At 42.6% G+C, this 15,777-nt stretch overlaps 1 protein-coding gene across 1 annotated transcript; it reads right to left on the reverse strand.

Moving 5' to 3' along the window:
* Positions 1–4,677: 4,677 nt before the first annotated feature.
* On the reverse strand, positions 4,678–14,076 carry LOC119262642. The gene is made up of 3 exons (XM_037535620.1): positions 12,947–14,076; positions 4,876–5,062; positions 4,678–4,706 (listed from the first exon to the last, which is right to left on the reverse strand). The coding sequence occupies exons 1-3, from the start codon at positions 13,766–13,768 to the stop codon at positions 4,678–4,680; spliced, it is 1,038 nt and encodes a 345-aa protein (XP_037391517.1). The 5' UTR covers positions 13,769–14,076.
* Between the last annotated feature and the right edge of the window lie 1,701 nt (positions 14,077–15,777).

Consider the following 15,777-nt stretch of genomic DNA (forward strand, 5'->3'; position numbering starts at 1 on the left):
GGGCGACTTCTACCCCTACCAGTTCCCAACCGGCCATGGTCACACATCGCTGTCGATTTCGTAACAGACTTGCCAGTCTCACAGACATTCACTACCATAATGACGATAATTGACAGATTCTCGAAGGGAGTCAGGTTTGTGACATTCAAAGCCCTTCCCAGTGCCTTTCAGACAGCAGAAGCCCTATTTCAAGTGGTCTTCCGGGTGTATGGAATTCCGGAAGATATCATCTCCGACAGAGGACCCCAATTCACGTCTCAGGTATGGGCAGCGTTTTTTGAACATTTGGGGGTCTCAATCAGTCTGTCTTCAGGTTACCATCCCGAATCGAATGGACAATGTGAAAGAGCTAATCAGGAACTAGGGAAGCTCTTGCGGCTCTTCTGCCATGAAAATCCCAGAGACTGGTCACGCTATTTAATCTGGGCAGAAATAGCACAAAACTCCCTCATTAGCTCTACGACCGGTATAACCCCTTTTCAGTGTATCCTAGGCTACCAGCCACCTGTTGCACCCTGGACAGGGGTCCGAACCGATGTTCCGGCGGTAGATGAATGGATGAAAAGGAGTGAGCAGGTATGGGAACAAACACACTGCAGAATAGAAGAGGCTATTCGTTGGCAAAAGGTACAGTCGGATAAACACAGGGGTCCAACACCCACCTACAATCCAGGAGATAGAGTGTGGTTATCCACCAAGAACTTCAGACGTCCTGAGGGGACTTGTAAAAAATTATCTCCCAAATACACTGGACCTTTCAAAATCTTGAAGAGAATCAATGACGTTACTTATAAGCTAGACTTACCCCCAAGGTTTCGTTCATCTAATTCTTTCCATGTTTCTCTACTCAAACCTGTGGTTACAGGACCATTGGACGAGGCGACACCAGATACTACGCCACCGCCACCAGAGTGGATGGAAGGAACGCCGGTATACGCTGTCCGGAGACTGCTAGATTCCCGCAGGCGTGGTGGACTATTGCAGTACCTCGTGGACTGGGAAGGCTATGGTCCAGAGGAAAGGTCTTGGGTACCGGCTAAAGATGTGCTGGATCTGGGTCTCATCCGGGACTTTCACAGTCGGCACCCGGAGAGACCGGCCCCACGTCCACGAGGCCGCCCACGCAAGGGACTCTCCTGCTCCCAGCCAGCCCGTCTGGGGTCAGGGATGCGAGGATCGCAGTCGTTCCGGCATTCTGGCGACTCCGGCCTGGTTCCTGGTGGTGGTCGGTGTGGTCGTCCTGGTCGTCCCCGTGGTCAGGTCCGTCAGGACTCTTTGGGGGGGGGGTACTGTCACGCAGTCAACGGGGAAGTCGGACTCCACTTCCCAGAATGCTAGGGAGGATCACGTGATCTTCCCCCACACCTGTCAGCGATCACAGTCGCCGGAATTCTAATGTTGTGCACCTGTTTCTCTCTTTATAAGCTGGGACTTTACTTGGACTCTTTGCGAGGTATTGTTCCATGCAATTACTGAGCGGTATAACTATAGTATATTTCCTGTGTATCGACTTCTTGCTACTCCTGACCCGGTTTTGTGTATTGTTTTGCCCTTGTGTACCTCTGCCTGCCTGGACTGAATTGTGTCACGACTTTGGATTGGACTCGGATATATGTTTTCTCCCTCTGGGGATTCTCCTGATTACCTCCGGTAATAAATCTCTTCCCCTTTTACCTGCGAGCGTCTGCGATTCTGTTCATACGTTACACCCACATGCCCCGACTTTACTTACCCTCAACCCCCATACGCTCACTCCACTTTCCCTCACCCTCCATACCCCCACTCCACTTACCCTCACCCTCCATACCCTCACTCCACTTACCCTCACCCCCCCATACCCCCACTCCACTTACCCTCACCCCCATGCCCCCACTTCACTTACCCTCACCCCCATACCCCCACTCCACTTACCCTCACCCTCCATACCCCCACTCCACTTACCCTCACCCTCCATACCCCCACTCCACTTACCCTCACCCTCCATACCCTCACTCCATTTACCCTCACCCTCCATACCCTCACTCCACTTACCCTCACCCTCCATACCCCCACTCCATTGACCCCCAACTGTCATTAGTTTACTAATTTGTATTTGTGTGGTTTGAATTATAAACAGTGATAAAAATAATAATAATAATAATAATAAGAAGAAGAAGAAGAAGAAGAAGAAGAAGAAGAAGAAGAAGAAGAAGAAGAATCTAATATTGTGATTATAATAATGTGATTATTATTGATGTCATTTTCCCCCCATCTTATTCTATTTTCATTACTGTTTTTGTTGTTCACTTCTACAGTTGTGATGCTTTAGCAATACTGTACCTCACAGTCATGCTAATAAAGCTATTGTGAACTTGAACTTGAGAGAGAGAGAGAGAGAGACAGAGAGAGAGAGACAGACGGAGAGAGAGAGAGAGAGAGTGTGAGAGAGAGACAGAGAGATAGAGAGACAGAGAAAGACAGAGGGAGAGAGAGAGACAGAGAAAGAGATAGAGAGAGAGAGAGAGAGAGAGAGAGAGAGAGAGAGAGACAGACACAGAGAGACAGAGAGAGAGAGTGAAAGAGACAGAACCAGTAAAAAGCAGTGTTTGGGTAATAAATTATCCCTTGGGGTGAAACAGTGAGTGTCGTAGAGCTGGTTTGGCTTCTGATGTGAACTCAGTGAGCACTTTATTAGGAACACTACACTAATACAGGGTGGGGCCTCGCTTTGCTCCAAAATAGCTTCAATTCTTCGTGCCATGGATTCCACAAGATGTTGAAAAAACATTACTTCAAGATTCTGGTCCAGGTTCACATGACTGCATCCTGGTATGTGGTCTGAAACAGTCAAACCAAGAAGTTGCAGTTGATGCACATAGATTGAACATTGATATACAACCCCAATTCCAATGAATTTGGGACATTGTGTAAAGCATAAATAAAAACAGAATACAATGATTTGCAAATCCTTTTCAAGCTATATTAAACTGAATACACTAAAAAGACAAGATATTTAATGTTCAAAGGGATAAACTTTATTGTTATTTGCAAATATTCACTCATTTTGAATGTGATGCCTGCAACATGTTCCAAAGAAGTTGGGACAGGGGCAACAAAAGACTGGGAAAGTTGAGGAATGCTCAAAAACACCTGTTTGGAACATTCCACAGGTGAATAGGTTAATTGGAAACAGGTGAGTGTCATGTTTGGGTATAAAGGGAGTCATTCACAAGCAAGGACGGGGCGAGGTTCACCACTTTGTGAACAACTGCGTGAGCAAATAATCCAACAGTTTAAGAATTTTTCTCAACGTGCAATTGCAAGGAATTTAGGGATTTCATCATCTACAGTCCATAATATCATTAAAAGATTCAGAGAATCTGGAGAAATCTCTGCAAGTAAGCGGCAAGGCAGAAAACCAACATTGAATGCCCATGACCGTCGATATCTCTGGCGGCACTGCATTAAAAACCACATCATTCTGTAACGGATATTCCCACATGGGCTCAGGAACACTTCAGAAAAACACGGTCAGTGAACACAGTTCGTCGCTCCATCTACAAGTGCTAGTTAAAACTCTGCCATGCAAAATGAAAGCCGTATATCAACAACACCCAGAAACGCCGCCGGCTTCTCTGGGCCCGATCTCATCTGAGATGGACTGACGCAAAGTGGAAAAGTGTCTTGTGGTCTGATGAGTCCACATTTCAAATTGTTTTTAGAAATCATGGATGTTGTGTCCTCCGGGCCAAAGAGGACTGTCCGGATTGTTATCAGCGCAAAGTTCAAAAGCCAGCATCTCTGATGGTGTGGGGGTGTGTTAGTGCCCATGGCAGGGGTAACTTGCACATCTGTGAAGGCACCATTAATGCTGAAAGGTACATACAGGTTTTGGAGCAATATCTTTTTCAGGGACGTCCCTGCTTATTTCAGCAAGAAGCCACATTCTGCATGTATTACAACAGCGTGGCTTCGTAGTAAAACAGTGCGGGTACTAGACTTGCAAATTATCGTATTCTGTTTTTATTTATGTTTTACACAATGTCCCAACTTCATTGGAATTGGGTTTCTATACTGAATGATGTTCATTCTATACACACACACACACACACACACACACACACACATATATATATATATATATATATATATATATATATATATATATATATCAATGTTCATAAAATATGTCCTTTTTGGCTTGCCTTTACACATGTCTGTTTGTATTATGGCCCAATCCTAGACTTAAACAATATTTTCCATTGGTCAGTTTCACACAGAATGTAGACGGACACACAAATCCACCAGCTCCACATGGTGAGAGGCAGATGATGTGTATCTCAGCCCCTCTTCATAGGCTCATAACTCTGGGTTTTAATGTCATATGATCTCGTGATGAGATGGAATGGAAAGGGCGGCTCTACAGATTCAGGAACTGGATTTCTGAGCTGGATCATCACAAAGACACAGACACAGATAGAGAGACAGGGAGTTTGACATGGTGGTGGGTTTGTAGACCCTGGAGGGATATAGGGTGTAATGACTGAAAAATGGGAAATGCAGTTCTGGGAGAAACTACAGAGCTACATATTAAGGAGGCTATTTATTTATCCAGACGCGACTCAACATGTTAGGAGCATTTTGTAAGCATTTGTTTTCTGAGTCATGGATCATTAACAACCTTCAGATGTTTTTACTTCATTCATAAATAAACTGTACTGAGCTGCCTGAAAGAGACACAGCAGCTGCACACACACTTATACAGAACACCACCGTGTGTGTAAGTGTGTGTGTGTGTGTGTGTGTGTGTGTGTGTACGTGTGTGCATTGTGAGTTGTGGATGGCAGGCGTCCATTTTGTTCATAACCCTGGCAGTCTGCCCACATATCAACTTACCACACAAAATGAACGCTAGTGTTCCCCAAGCTCTCCGCCCCGCAGCCTGGAGAAGATCCGTACATTCGATCTCCATCTTTACACCAAACATCCTCTGCTTCCTGTCGTTTTTACCTTCATTTCTGTAGGTGTTTAGAGGCAGACCACCTGAGCATATCTTCACCACAGACAGCACCTGGAAAAGCACCTACACAGGCATGAAAAACAGAACAGAATAAAACAGAAAAGTATTGAACAGTATAGAACAGTGTGGCACACAAAATGGAATAGAATAGTACTGAGTAGAAAAGAACAGAATGAAATTGAGTTAATACCACTACTACTATATTACTACTACTATACTACTACCACTACTACTACCACCACTATACTACTACTATACTACTACGACTACCATACTACTACCACCACTATACTGCTACTATACTACTACGACTACTCCTACTACTAGTACTACTACTATACTACTACTACTACCACCACCTCCACCACCACTACTACTACCACTACTACTACCACTACTACTACACTAATGCTACTATACTACTTTACTACTGCTACCACCAACACCACTACCACCACTACCACTACTACTACTACTACTATACTAAAACTACTATTTCTACCACCATCACCACCACTACTACTACTATTACTATACTACTACCACTACTATCACTACCAATACCAATACCCCACTACCACCACTACTACTACCACCACCACCCCTACTACTCTACTACAACTATTACTAGTACTAGTACTACTACTATACTACTACTACGGTACTACTACTACCATCACTACTACTACTACCACCACTACCACTACTACTACCTCTACCACTACTACTACTAAAGCATCTTTCTCTGAGTTTTAGTACCAATTATCAGTATTTCAGTTTTTTGTTATTAAGTTGTAACAAATTTTGTGAGAAATATCTGACACAGCTGGTCAGCCAGTCTATAGAGTCCTGATTATTACTATTATTAGTGTGTCGTCAACAAAGCTATGAACATTTATATTATGTTTCCTAATGACTTCACCTAGAGGTAAGATGTACAAAGAGAAGAGCAAAGGCCCTAAGACTGAACCCAGTGGGACTCCACACAAATACTATGTCTCTTTGATGAATGATTTCCCAGTGAAACCAAGAACTATCTATCTCAAGTAGGTAGGGGCTGGTCCATTTTGTAGGCAAGCATTAGGGTTTTAAATCTGATGCATGCAGCTACAGAAAGCCAGTGAAGGGAGTGCAGCAGTGGGGTGACGTGGCTGAACTTGGGCAGATGAGCTGTGCTGCGCATTCTGGATGAGTTGCAGAGGCTTGATGGCCTGCATGGGAAGACCAGCCAAGAGCGAGTTGCAGTAGTCAAGCCTCGAGATGACAAGAGACTGCACTAGCACCTGGGTGGCCTCTCAGGTGAGGAAGGGTCGGATCCTACGGATGTTGTACAGGAGACATCTGCATGACCGAGTCAGATTCGCGATGTGAGTCGAGAACGATAACTGGCCATCCAGAGTCACACCAAGACTTCTTGCCTCTACAGACGGAACAATCAGAGAGCTCTCAAATGAGATGGCAAGATCATGATGAGGACCTGTAGTTGCAGGGATGAATATCAGCTCAGTCTTGCAGGGATTGAGCTTCAGGTGGTGAGCTACCATCCATGAACAGATGTCAGACAGACATGCCGAGATGCGACTGGAAACCTGTGTGTCAGAGGGTGAGAAAGAAAACATTAGTTGAGTGTCATCAGCATAACAGTGATAAGAGAAGCCATGAGAAGATATTACATCAACAAGAGAGCTAGTACAAAGAGAAAAGAGAAGAGGACCCAGGACCGAGCCTTGTGGGACACCAGTGGAGAGCCTGCATGGAGAGGATGTGAACCCTCTCCATGTTACCTGATAAGAGCGATCCTCCAGATAGGACTTGAACTACTTCCAAGCATAGCCAGTGATTCCAAGGTTGGTGAGGATGTCCAGAAGGATCGTATGATTGACTCTGTCAAAAGCTGCTGAGAGATCTAGAAGGATCAGGACAGATGACAGTTTGGGTGATCTTGCAGATTGGAGGTTCTCGGTCACTGCGATGAGGGCAGTTTCTGTAGAGTGCACTGGTTTGAAGCCAGACTGGTTGGGGTTCTGGAGCTGGTTCTGTGTGAGAAAGACAGAAAGTTGATTATAGACTGCATGTTCAAGAATTTTTGAAAGGAAAGAAAGAAGTGATACTGGTCTGTAGTTGTTGACATCAGAGCTGTCAAGCATGGGTGTCTTCTACTACATAATACTATAAAACAGAATAGAAAAATGTAGAATGTAATGCAATATAATAGCATATAATAGAATAGAATAGATAAATATTATATAAATGTTAATTTATATTACAAAGTAGAATAGAATAGCATAGAAAAGTATAGAAAATAAAACAGAATAGAACTGATGAACAGTATAAAATAATACAATAGTATAGAATAGTGTAGCATATAGTATAAAATAACAGAAGGGAATTAGGACAGAAATAATTATCGTGTCATGTTAAACAAATAAAGCTCATTCTGATCTACTGCTTATTAACACTCAGTATTTGTATTATGACTGTTTATACTGCAACGACTCAAATTGCTCTATAGATTATGCTCTGATTAAATCAGCTGTGAAGACAAATGAACTTTGTAAGTCGCTTTGGATAAAAGCGTCTGCTAAATGTAATGTAGTGTAATGTAATGTAATGTAACTCATATTATATATTATTTTCAGTTATATTATATCTTTTTCTGTATTTAATTTAGCTGATTTTGTATCAACCCCTGCTCCAAAAACAAAATCCTTACACACTTGGTACTTGGTTCTGATTCTGACTCAGATTCAGATTCACGTGTAGAAGTCACATTCATTTTTCTGTAGCTGATTGCTTGTATTAATAGAATTATTACAGAGACACACAGATGTGAAGTATGAATATGATTAATAAGCAGTGTTCTTGCGTGTCTGAGTGGAGCTGAGACTGAGAGAGCAGAGCGTCCACTCCAGACTGATCTTACCCGATCTGATCTGATCTGCTACTCTGGGAGCTTGCAGTTATTTACTCTCTCTCTCTGGAGGACGAGTGTCATTTACACACTGAACTCCCTTGGCTGGTGTGTAATTAATTAGCACTACCACCCCCCTGAATAACAGACCCCCAGGGCAAAAACTGGGATAATCAGGCTCAACAGGACTCAGCCTCTCTGTCTCCCTACCGCTCTCTCTGTCTCTGTCTCTCTCTGTCTCTCTCTCTCTGTCTCTCTGTTCTCTGTCTCTCTCTCTGTGTCTCTCTGTTCTCTGTCTCTCTCTCTGTCTATCTCTGTCTCTCTCTCTCTGTCTGATGGCACTGCTCAGAACTTGAACTTCACATACAGCTCAGCTTGATCCACCCATCCTTCAAGAAGCATCAAGACAAGCTTCAAGACTTTTTTCTGTCCTGGAGTCCAGGTGTCTGAACAGCAGGGTCTCTTGTGGTCTTCAAACGCAGACTGAAGACCGTCTCTTTATACAGCACTTAAATGAGTCTTTATTGTAATGTGTGGTACAGCACTGTGTGGGATGGGGCCCTGGAGGTGAGTTTGAGACTTGCTTCCTGTTGTTGTGCCTCTCATGGCCGTCATCGCTCTCTCTCTCTCACCCGTCTCTGGTGGCTGACGTCCTCCTCCCACCATCACTCACGTCCCTCATGTCCCTTGGCGGTGTTCGTAATTCATGCACCGTCTCTCACTCTTTCGTGGTTCTCCTCTTCCCATTGTCCTCGCCGGGCTTCGTCCCCGTGAGGGACAGACGCATGCCACAGTCTAATTCTGTCTCTTTTCTCTCTGTATCAACATGGGCTATTGCTTCTAGCAGTATCTGTGCTCAGGACTGTCGTTCTCTCTAACCTCTTTAACTAGCAAAGATACTTTCTCTAGATAGACAAAGCACTTCTTGGAAGTCGCTCTGGATAAGAGCGTCTGCTAAATGTTGTAAATGCAGACTCTGTTGCTCGTTGTCAATAATTCATATGGTTATTCTAAAAACGTTAGTGTTGCTTTTTAAATGTGACCAAGATCATGACAGTACCCAAAGTACGTGGGAACAGACATACACACAGACATACACACAGACATACACACACATATCAAATCAAATCAAATCAAATTTATTTATATAGCGCTTTTTACAACTGATGTTGTCACAAAGCAGCTTTACAAAAATGGGAATCACAGCACAGAGAATCAGACAAAACACTGAACATAATATACAGAATATACAGAATATACAGAACCCCCGTGAGCGCTGAGGCAAGGAAAAACTCCCTCAGAGCTGGAGGAGGAAGAAACCTCGGGAGGACCAAGACTCACATCTAAAGGGGGGACCATCCTACCACTGGTCAGACAACTTATAAGTTAAACATTGAAAAGTCAATTTTACATCCACGCAGTTCTAATATATTCAGGTGTGTATAATCAACAGTGGAAACAATTAGAGTTCATATAGATTTGGATGTGATCTGTAGTGGAGAAGCTGCGTTCCAGAAACTTCCATCAGTCTGGTCAATCAGGGGGACAGGGGGACTTGAGGGTGGGACATCCATCAGTATTGGGCCGGACCGGTGGACAGTCAGTAACTCGGAGGAAGGAAAGATTTAGGAATTAGTTTAGACTGGATTTATGAAGAACAGAAAATGTAAAAAATTATCAGAGTGTGACTAATGACTCCGGCAGGTCTGAATATAACAGCCTAACTAAAGGGAGAGAGCCAGAAGGTAACATAGACACGGAGGCTCCCTGAGACACTGGCATTCACCCACTCCACCGTCCACAAACCTGAGTGACTGCATGTAGTGAGTGACAGCAGCACCAGCATCTCAGTTTACCCACAATTCACTATGTCCATGAACCCCTGGATCTGCAGCCTTATCTAAAGGGAATTAACATTAACTACCAAAAGCTAAACTAAACAAGTAAGTTTTTAGTCTAGACTTAAAGATTGAGACTGTGTCTGAGTCCCGAACATTATCGGGGAGATTATTCCAGAGTTGGGGCGCTTTATAAGAGAAAGCTCTTCCTCCTGCAGAGCTTCTCTGAATTTTGGGAACTACTAGGAAGCCAGCACCCTGTGATCTAAGTAATCGTGGTGGTTCATAATAGGAGATAAGGTCTCTCAGATACTCAGGAGCGAGCCCATGTAGGGCTTTATACGTTAACAGGAGAATTTTATAGTCTATGCGGAATTTGACTGGAAGCCAGTGAAGAGCTGATAGGACTGGACTAATATGGTCAAATTTTCTAGTTTTAGTAAGGACCCTGGCTGCAGCATTTTGAACTAGCTGAAGTTTATTTAAGTTACTGCTAGAACATCCTGACAGTAGCGCATTACAGTAGTCTAGCCTTGACGTAATGAAGGCATGTACTAATTCTTCTGCGTCATGTAAGGATAAAGCATTTCTTAGCTTGGCGATGTTACGGAGATGTAGAAAAGCTGTTTTAGTAACATTAGATATGTGTTTATCAAATGCTAGATCTGAATCTATGATAACGCCAAGATTTTTAGCTGTTGAACCAGGTGTCACTGAGAAGTCGGCCAGATTCAACATTAGGTGTGATAATTTATTTCTAGCAGCTTTAGGGCCTAATAGAAGAACTTCTGTTTTATCACTATTTAATAGAAGAAAGTTGTGTGACATCCATTATTTCACATCTTTTACGCAATCCTCCATTTTCTTTATTCTCTGTTTGTCATCAGGTTTGGCTGATATGAAGAGCTGCGTGTCGTCTGCATAACAATGAAAATTAACATTATGTTTTCTAATAACTTTGCCCAGGGGGAGCATGTATAACGTAAATAATCACGGTCCTAAGATAGAGCCTTGTGGAACTCCATATCTAACCTTTGTATAATTGGAGGGTATATTATTTACCCTCACAAACTGAAAACGATCGGTCAAGTATGATTTGAACCACGATAAGGCAGTTCCAGTTATACCGACCATTTTCTCTAATCTTTCTAGGAGGATATTATGATCTACTGTATCAAAAGCTGCGCTCAGATCAAGAAGTACCAGTAAAGAAACGCAGCCTTAGTCAGCGGCAAGAAGCAGATCATTTGTTATCTTAACTAGAGCTGTCTCAGTGCTATGATGAGGCCTAAATCCAGATTGGAATTTTTCATAGATCTGGTTTCTTTGCAGATAAGAGCCAAGTTGTTGGGCCACGGCCTTTTCTAAAATCTTAGAAATAAATGGTAAATTTGAAATAGGTCTATAGTTAGATAGTACACTAGGATCAAGATTTGGTTTCTTGATCAAAGGTTTAATTACTGCTAGTTTAAAGGCTTTGGGAACATGCCCCAGGTTTAATGATGAGTTTACTATTGTTAATAGTGGTTTAATTATGTCTGGTAATACCTGTTTTAATAGTTTTGTGGGAACTGCATCAAGTGTACAGGTTGTGCAGTTTGATGAGGAGATAATTTTCTCCAGTTCTAACTGATGTAGTGGGTTAAAAACTTCCAACCTGACTTCGGTAGCTGGATTTTGTTCTATATCAGCCACACCAGATGACAGACAAGATGTGCTATTTATCTGTTGAATTTTGTCCCGAATATTTTCGATTTTATTATCAAAATAGTCCATAAAAGCATTGCTAGTGTGGATTGCTGGAATCTGAGGATCAGTACCTGCCTGATTTTTAGTCAGTTTAGAAATAACACTAAAGAGAACTCTAGGGTTGTTTTTATTAATCTCGATCTGAGAGGCCAGATACTCTGAGCGGGCTTTATTAATTTCTCTACTATATTCAACAATACTGTCTTTCCAAGCAGAGTGGAATACTTCCAGTTTGGTTGATCGCCATTTTCGCTCAAAATTTCGTACTAATTGCTTTAAAGTACGAGTTTGGTCGTTATACCACGGCGCAAGTTTTTTCTGTCTCTCTTTTTTGTGTTTAAGTGGTGCTACACCATCTAAAGTAGACCGGAAGGTATTTTCTAAACAATCAGTTAGTTTGTCTAGTTCTGCTGGGTTACCTGGAGAGTACACTATGGTTGATAAATCAGGAAGGTTATCAGTAAATTGTTGAGCGGTAAAGGGCGTTATTGAACGTTTCATAGAGTAGCTGGGGGATGTACGTATATTATGACTAAGATGAAGTTTAAAAGAAATAAGATAATGATCTGAGATTACTGAGGTTTGAGAAAGAATATCTAGGTTATCTATGCTAACACCCAGGGTCAAAACCAGATCCAGAGTATGATTACAGTAATGCGTAGGTCCTGTTACATTTTGAGCAATACCAACTGAGTCTAGAATTGATGCAAAAGCCTTTTTTAATGAGTCATCAACTTTTTCAAAATGAATGTTGAAGTCTCCTACTATAATTACTTTATCACTACAAACTGCTAAATCTGCAGCGAAATCACTAAATTCTTTTAAAAATTCTACATAGGGTCCTGGTGGTCTGTAAATATTAATTAAAGAAAATGCATTCTGTTTTGTAATTGGATTAATTATATTGATGTAAAGAAGCTCAAAAGAAGTGAAATTATCATAGTGTTTCTGATTGACAGCTAGGGAATTTCTAAAAATTATGCAGACCCCGCCTCCTCTACCGGACGATCTGGGGTTGTGTATATAATTATAGCCTGCAGGGGTGGCTTCGTTTAATGCTAAATATTCATCGGGTCTAATCCAGGTTTCAGTGAGGCACAACACATCAAATTTCTGATCAGTTATGATTTCATTCATTATTACTGCTTTTGAATTTAGAGATCTTATGTTAAGTAAACCAATCTTTAGTTTTGAAGTGCTAGTGCTACAGTCTGGATATGATTGTTTAATATACGTTAGGTTATTTAGATTTACTGTTTGAGTTTTTTGACATTTATGTTTGACTCGGGGGACAGACACAGTCTGAATACATTGGTATCTAGGTAACGTCTCTTTGCAGCTCACAGACGGTCGGTTAAGCCTCTCTGTCTGCGGCCTGGTCCCGGCTCCGGTTTGTCAGCAGCTTCTAAGGCTACTGCTACTCTGCCGACTAACTAAGAGACTATGTGCTATGCTGCACGAAAGTAAGGCAGCACCATCCCGCGTGGGGTGGACACCATCCCTACCTAAAAGACCAGGCTTGCCCTCAAACATTAGCCAGTTGTCTATAAAGCCCACATGATTGTCCGTACACCACTTGGACATCCAGCGGTTCAGCGAAGAAAGCCTGCTGTAAGCTTCATCGCCACGCCTCATTGGGATGGGGCCAGAACAGATTACCTCCTCGGACAGCGTCTGGGCCTGTTTAACCACCTCTTTAATATTAGCCTTAGTTACTTCAGACTGCCGCAGACGAATATCATTGGCCCCTACATGAATAACTACCCTCGAATATCTCCTATTTGCTAACAGCCTAAGGTTGCCACTAATGTCCGGTGCTCTGGCTCCCGGTAAGCAGATAACTCTAGCCGCTGGTGCCCCTAAAGGAGTGGCTAATTTCACGTGCCGGACGATAGAATCTCCTATCACCAGAGTACCTTTAACAGGCTCCTCAGCGGGTGGGCTGGCTGTGGCCTTTGCAGTAGCATTAGCCTTAGCCTTTCGACTATGCCGCCGAGACGTTACCCATTCGCCCTGCTGTGGGGGCTCTAAGGCCGGAGTCGAGGGGGTACTAGCTCTCCCTGGTGTACCCGGGGCTGCTAACAGTGACCCTTGCTGTCTATCCCTTATTAAACCCCGGATACGCAGCTCTAACTTGTCCACCTTCTCTACCAGGCAGTTAACTAGCTTGCACTTTGAACAAACACCACTATCATTATGACTATCGGTGGAGAAGGGGTCTAAACTAAACATGCCACACTCTGAACAAGAGAAAAACCCAGCAGTAGCCATGACAAAAAAGCACTCACCTTGTTTCAGTTGAAATTAGAAACTAACACAAACCAAACAGCAGCAGCAAACAGCTAATCCAGCAAACCTGTGGAAGAAGTCTGTAAAAGTGAGCTAAGAGTGGATTAATAGGTGGGTAGAGCAAAGTGGAAGCAGGCTAAAGGTGGATTAGTAAGTATGAAGGGTGAAAGAGGAAGAAAACAGGGGTAAATGTAGAAATTGAAGTAAATTAAAGAGAGCTAGCAATCAGCACACCACCAGCAACAGCAGCAAGACAGTAGCAGAGAGCAGACCAGAGTAGCAGACCAGAGTAGCAGACCCCCCCATATACACAGACACCCACACACACACACACACACACACCTTCTAAGCCACTCATCCTTCTGGGACGAGGGTAATCTGGAACCCATCCCAGCACTCGTTGGGTGGAAGGCAGGATACACCTTGGACAGGTTGCCAGTCGAGCACAGGGACTGAAAAACACTACCATTTATCTCCTCCACATCTCTGTTTCTTCATTGACAGAATTTGGTCATCATGCTTAGTGGAGCAAGTCATTATAGGAACTGCCTGTGTAATTTTTCAGGCCCTCCATATAAATGACAATGTTTTAATCTAAAAAAGGTAAAAGGAACTCTAAACATGTACAGACCAATATTTAACGTTTATCCTTTTCATTTGTGCGAAATGTGAGAAATCTGAAATCCCAGTGATTTCCCAAACTGCTTGTGTCTTTGAAGATCACCTCCAGATGTTCTAGACAGAACTTAATCTTTACTGTCTTCAGCTGGTTAACACACACTCTCATACTCTGTGTGGCTCTGTGTTTTAGCGCCTCCATAACTCAACCTGGCTTGGTGTGACATCATTTCAACGCCAGGCCTTAGTAGATCAGGTAGTAGATCAAGATCCATCCACTGTTGTTTGTCATTTTAGCGAGTATTTTCAGACATTTCTAAGCAATTTTATAACCAATTTTTAATAGAATTACAGCTTTTAAACAAGTTAAATAATTTAATAATCTTCCTACTTTTGAATAAATCTGGCTCTTTGTGTTGGTTTTTCCTACATAATATCAACCTGTCATCAATCTGTATCTTTAATCTATCTAAAAAGATTCTTCTTTAGGAAAGACAATCATTCAATATAGAACCATGAACACTCGAAGAACCATTTGCATACTTAAATGGTATTTTGCATTGTAATTGATGGAGAATGTGTTGTATATGGTTCTCTATAGCACCAAAAGAGGTTCCGCTATTGTTACAATGTCAAGTTATGTGGCTGTATAGAACCATAAACAACACATTCTCCATCAATCACAGCAACCATACAAAGAACCGTTTAACCATGCAGATGGTTCTTTGAGTGCTCATGGATCTATATAGCCATTATCTTTACTAAAAAAACATGTTTATATGAGTGTAGGTGAGTGCTTGTGGCTCTAAGCTCAGAACCCACTGCGGGCAGAACCGTAGCTGTTTACAGTTTTCCGTCAGATAGAGATCTCAGACAGAGATGTCTCACACAGACGAAGGAAAAAACGTGCTGATGCTCGATGTGAAGAGGTTTTATAAGATGCTGCTCTTTATCATGGCTCTTTTTCATGAATGAGAAGCGTTTTGGAGTCTTGGTCTCCATGACAACAGCAGGCTGAATTTAGAAATCTAATTCCTCTCTGGAGTGTGACAGCTGTCGTCTTCAGACGCAAATGCTACTGAACAGAGTCAGCAGACATAAGAACAGACAGAGTTGTGTTCCTCCAGCTCTGTCAAGGTGGTCACACAGATCAGGAGGGTCTGTAATATCACAGGTTCCTCACAATCCGCCTTTAAAGTGTGCTGAGGTGGTGTCAGGGCTGCTAACTCTGACACCACACTGCAAGTTTCATCACCTCTTTTCTTTAACAACACTCTGTAAGTGTTTGGGAACTAAGACATGCTGCTGTAGTTTTGAAAGAGAAATGTTTTGGGTTCTTGTTTCATACAGGATTTCAGCTGCTCATCAGTTTT

The sequence above is a fragment of the Pygocentrus nattereri genome, chromosome 28 (genome assembly GCF_015220715.1).
Source record: "Pygocentrus nattereri isolate fPygNat1 chromosome 28, fPygNat1.pri, whole genome shotgun sequence".
Lineage (NCBI taxonomy): Eukaryota > Metazoa > Chordata > Actinopteri > Characiformes > Serrasalmidae > Pygocentrus > Pygocentrus nattereri.

What these genes read in the sequence shown, in the direction of transcription:
- LOC119262642 (XM_037535620.1), bottom strand. Translation starts at nt 13,768, where the DNA reads ATGGCTACTGCTGGGTTTTTCTCTTGTTCAGAGTGTGGCATGTTTAGT. An exon ending in CCTTACTTTCGTGCAGCATA is followed by an intron (nt 5,063 to 12,946) that starts GCACATAGTCTC and finishes ATGCCTGTGTAG; the next exon opens with GTGCTTTTCCAGGTGCTGTC. An exon ending in ACTAGCGTTCATTTTGTGTG is followed by an intron (nt 4,707 to 4,875) that starts GTAAGTTGATAT and finishes TGTCTCTTTCAG; the next exon opens with GCAGCTCAGTACAGTTTATT.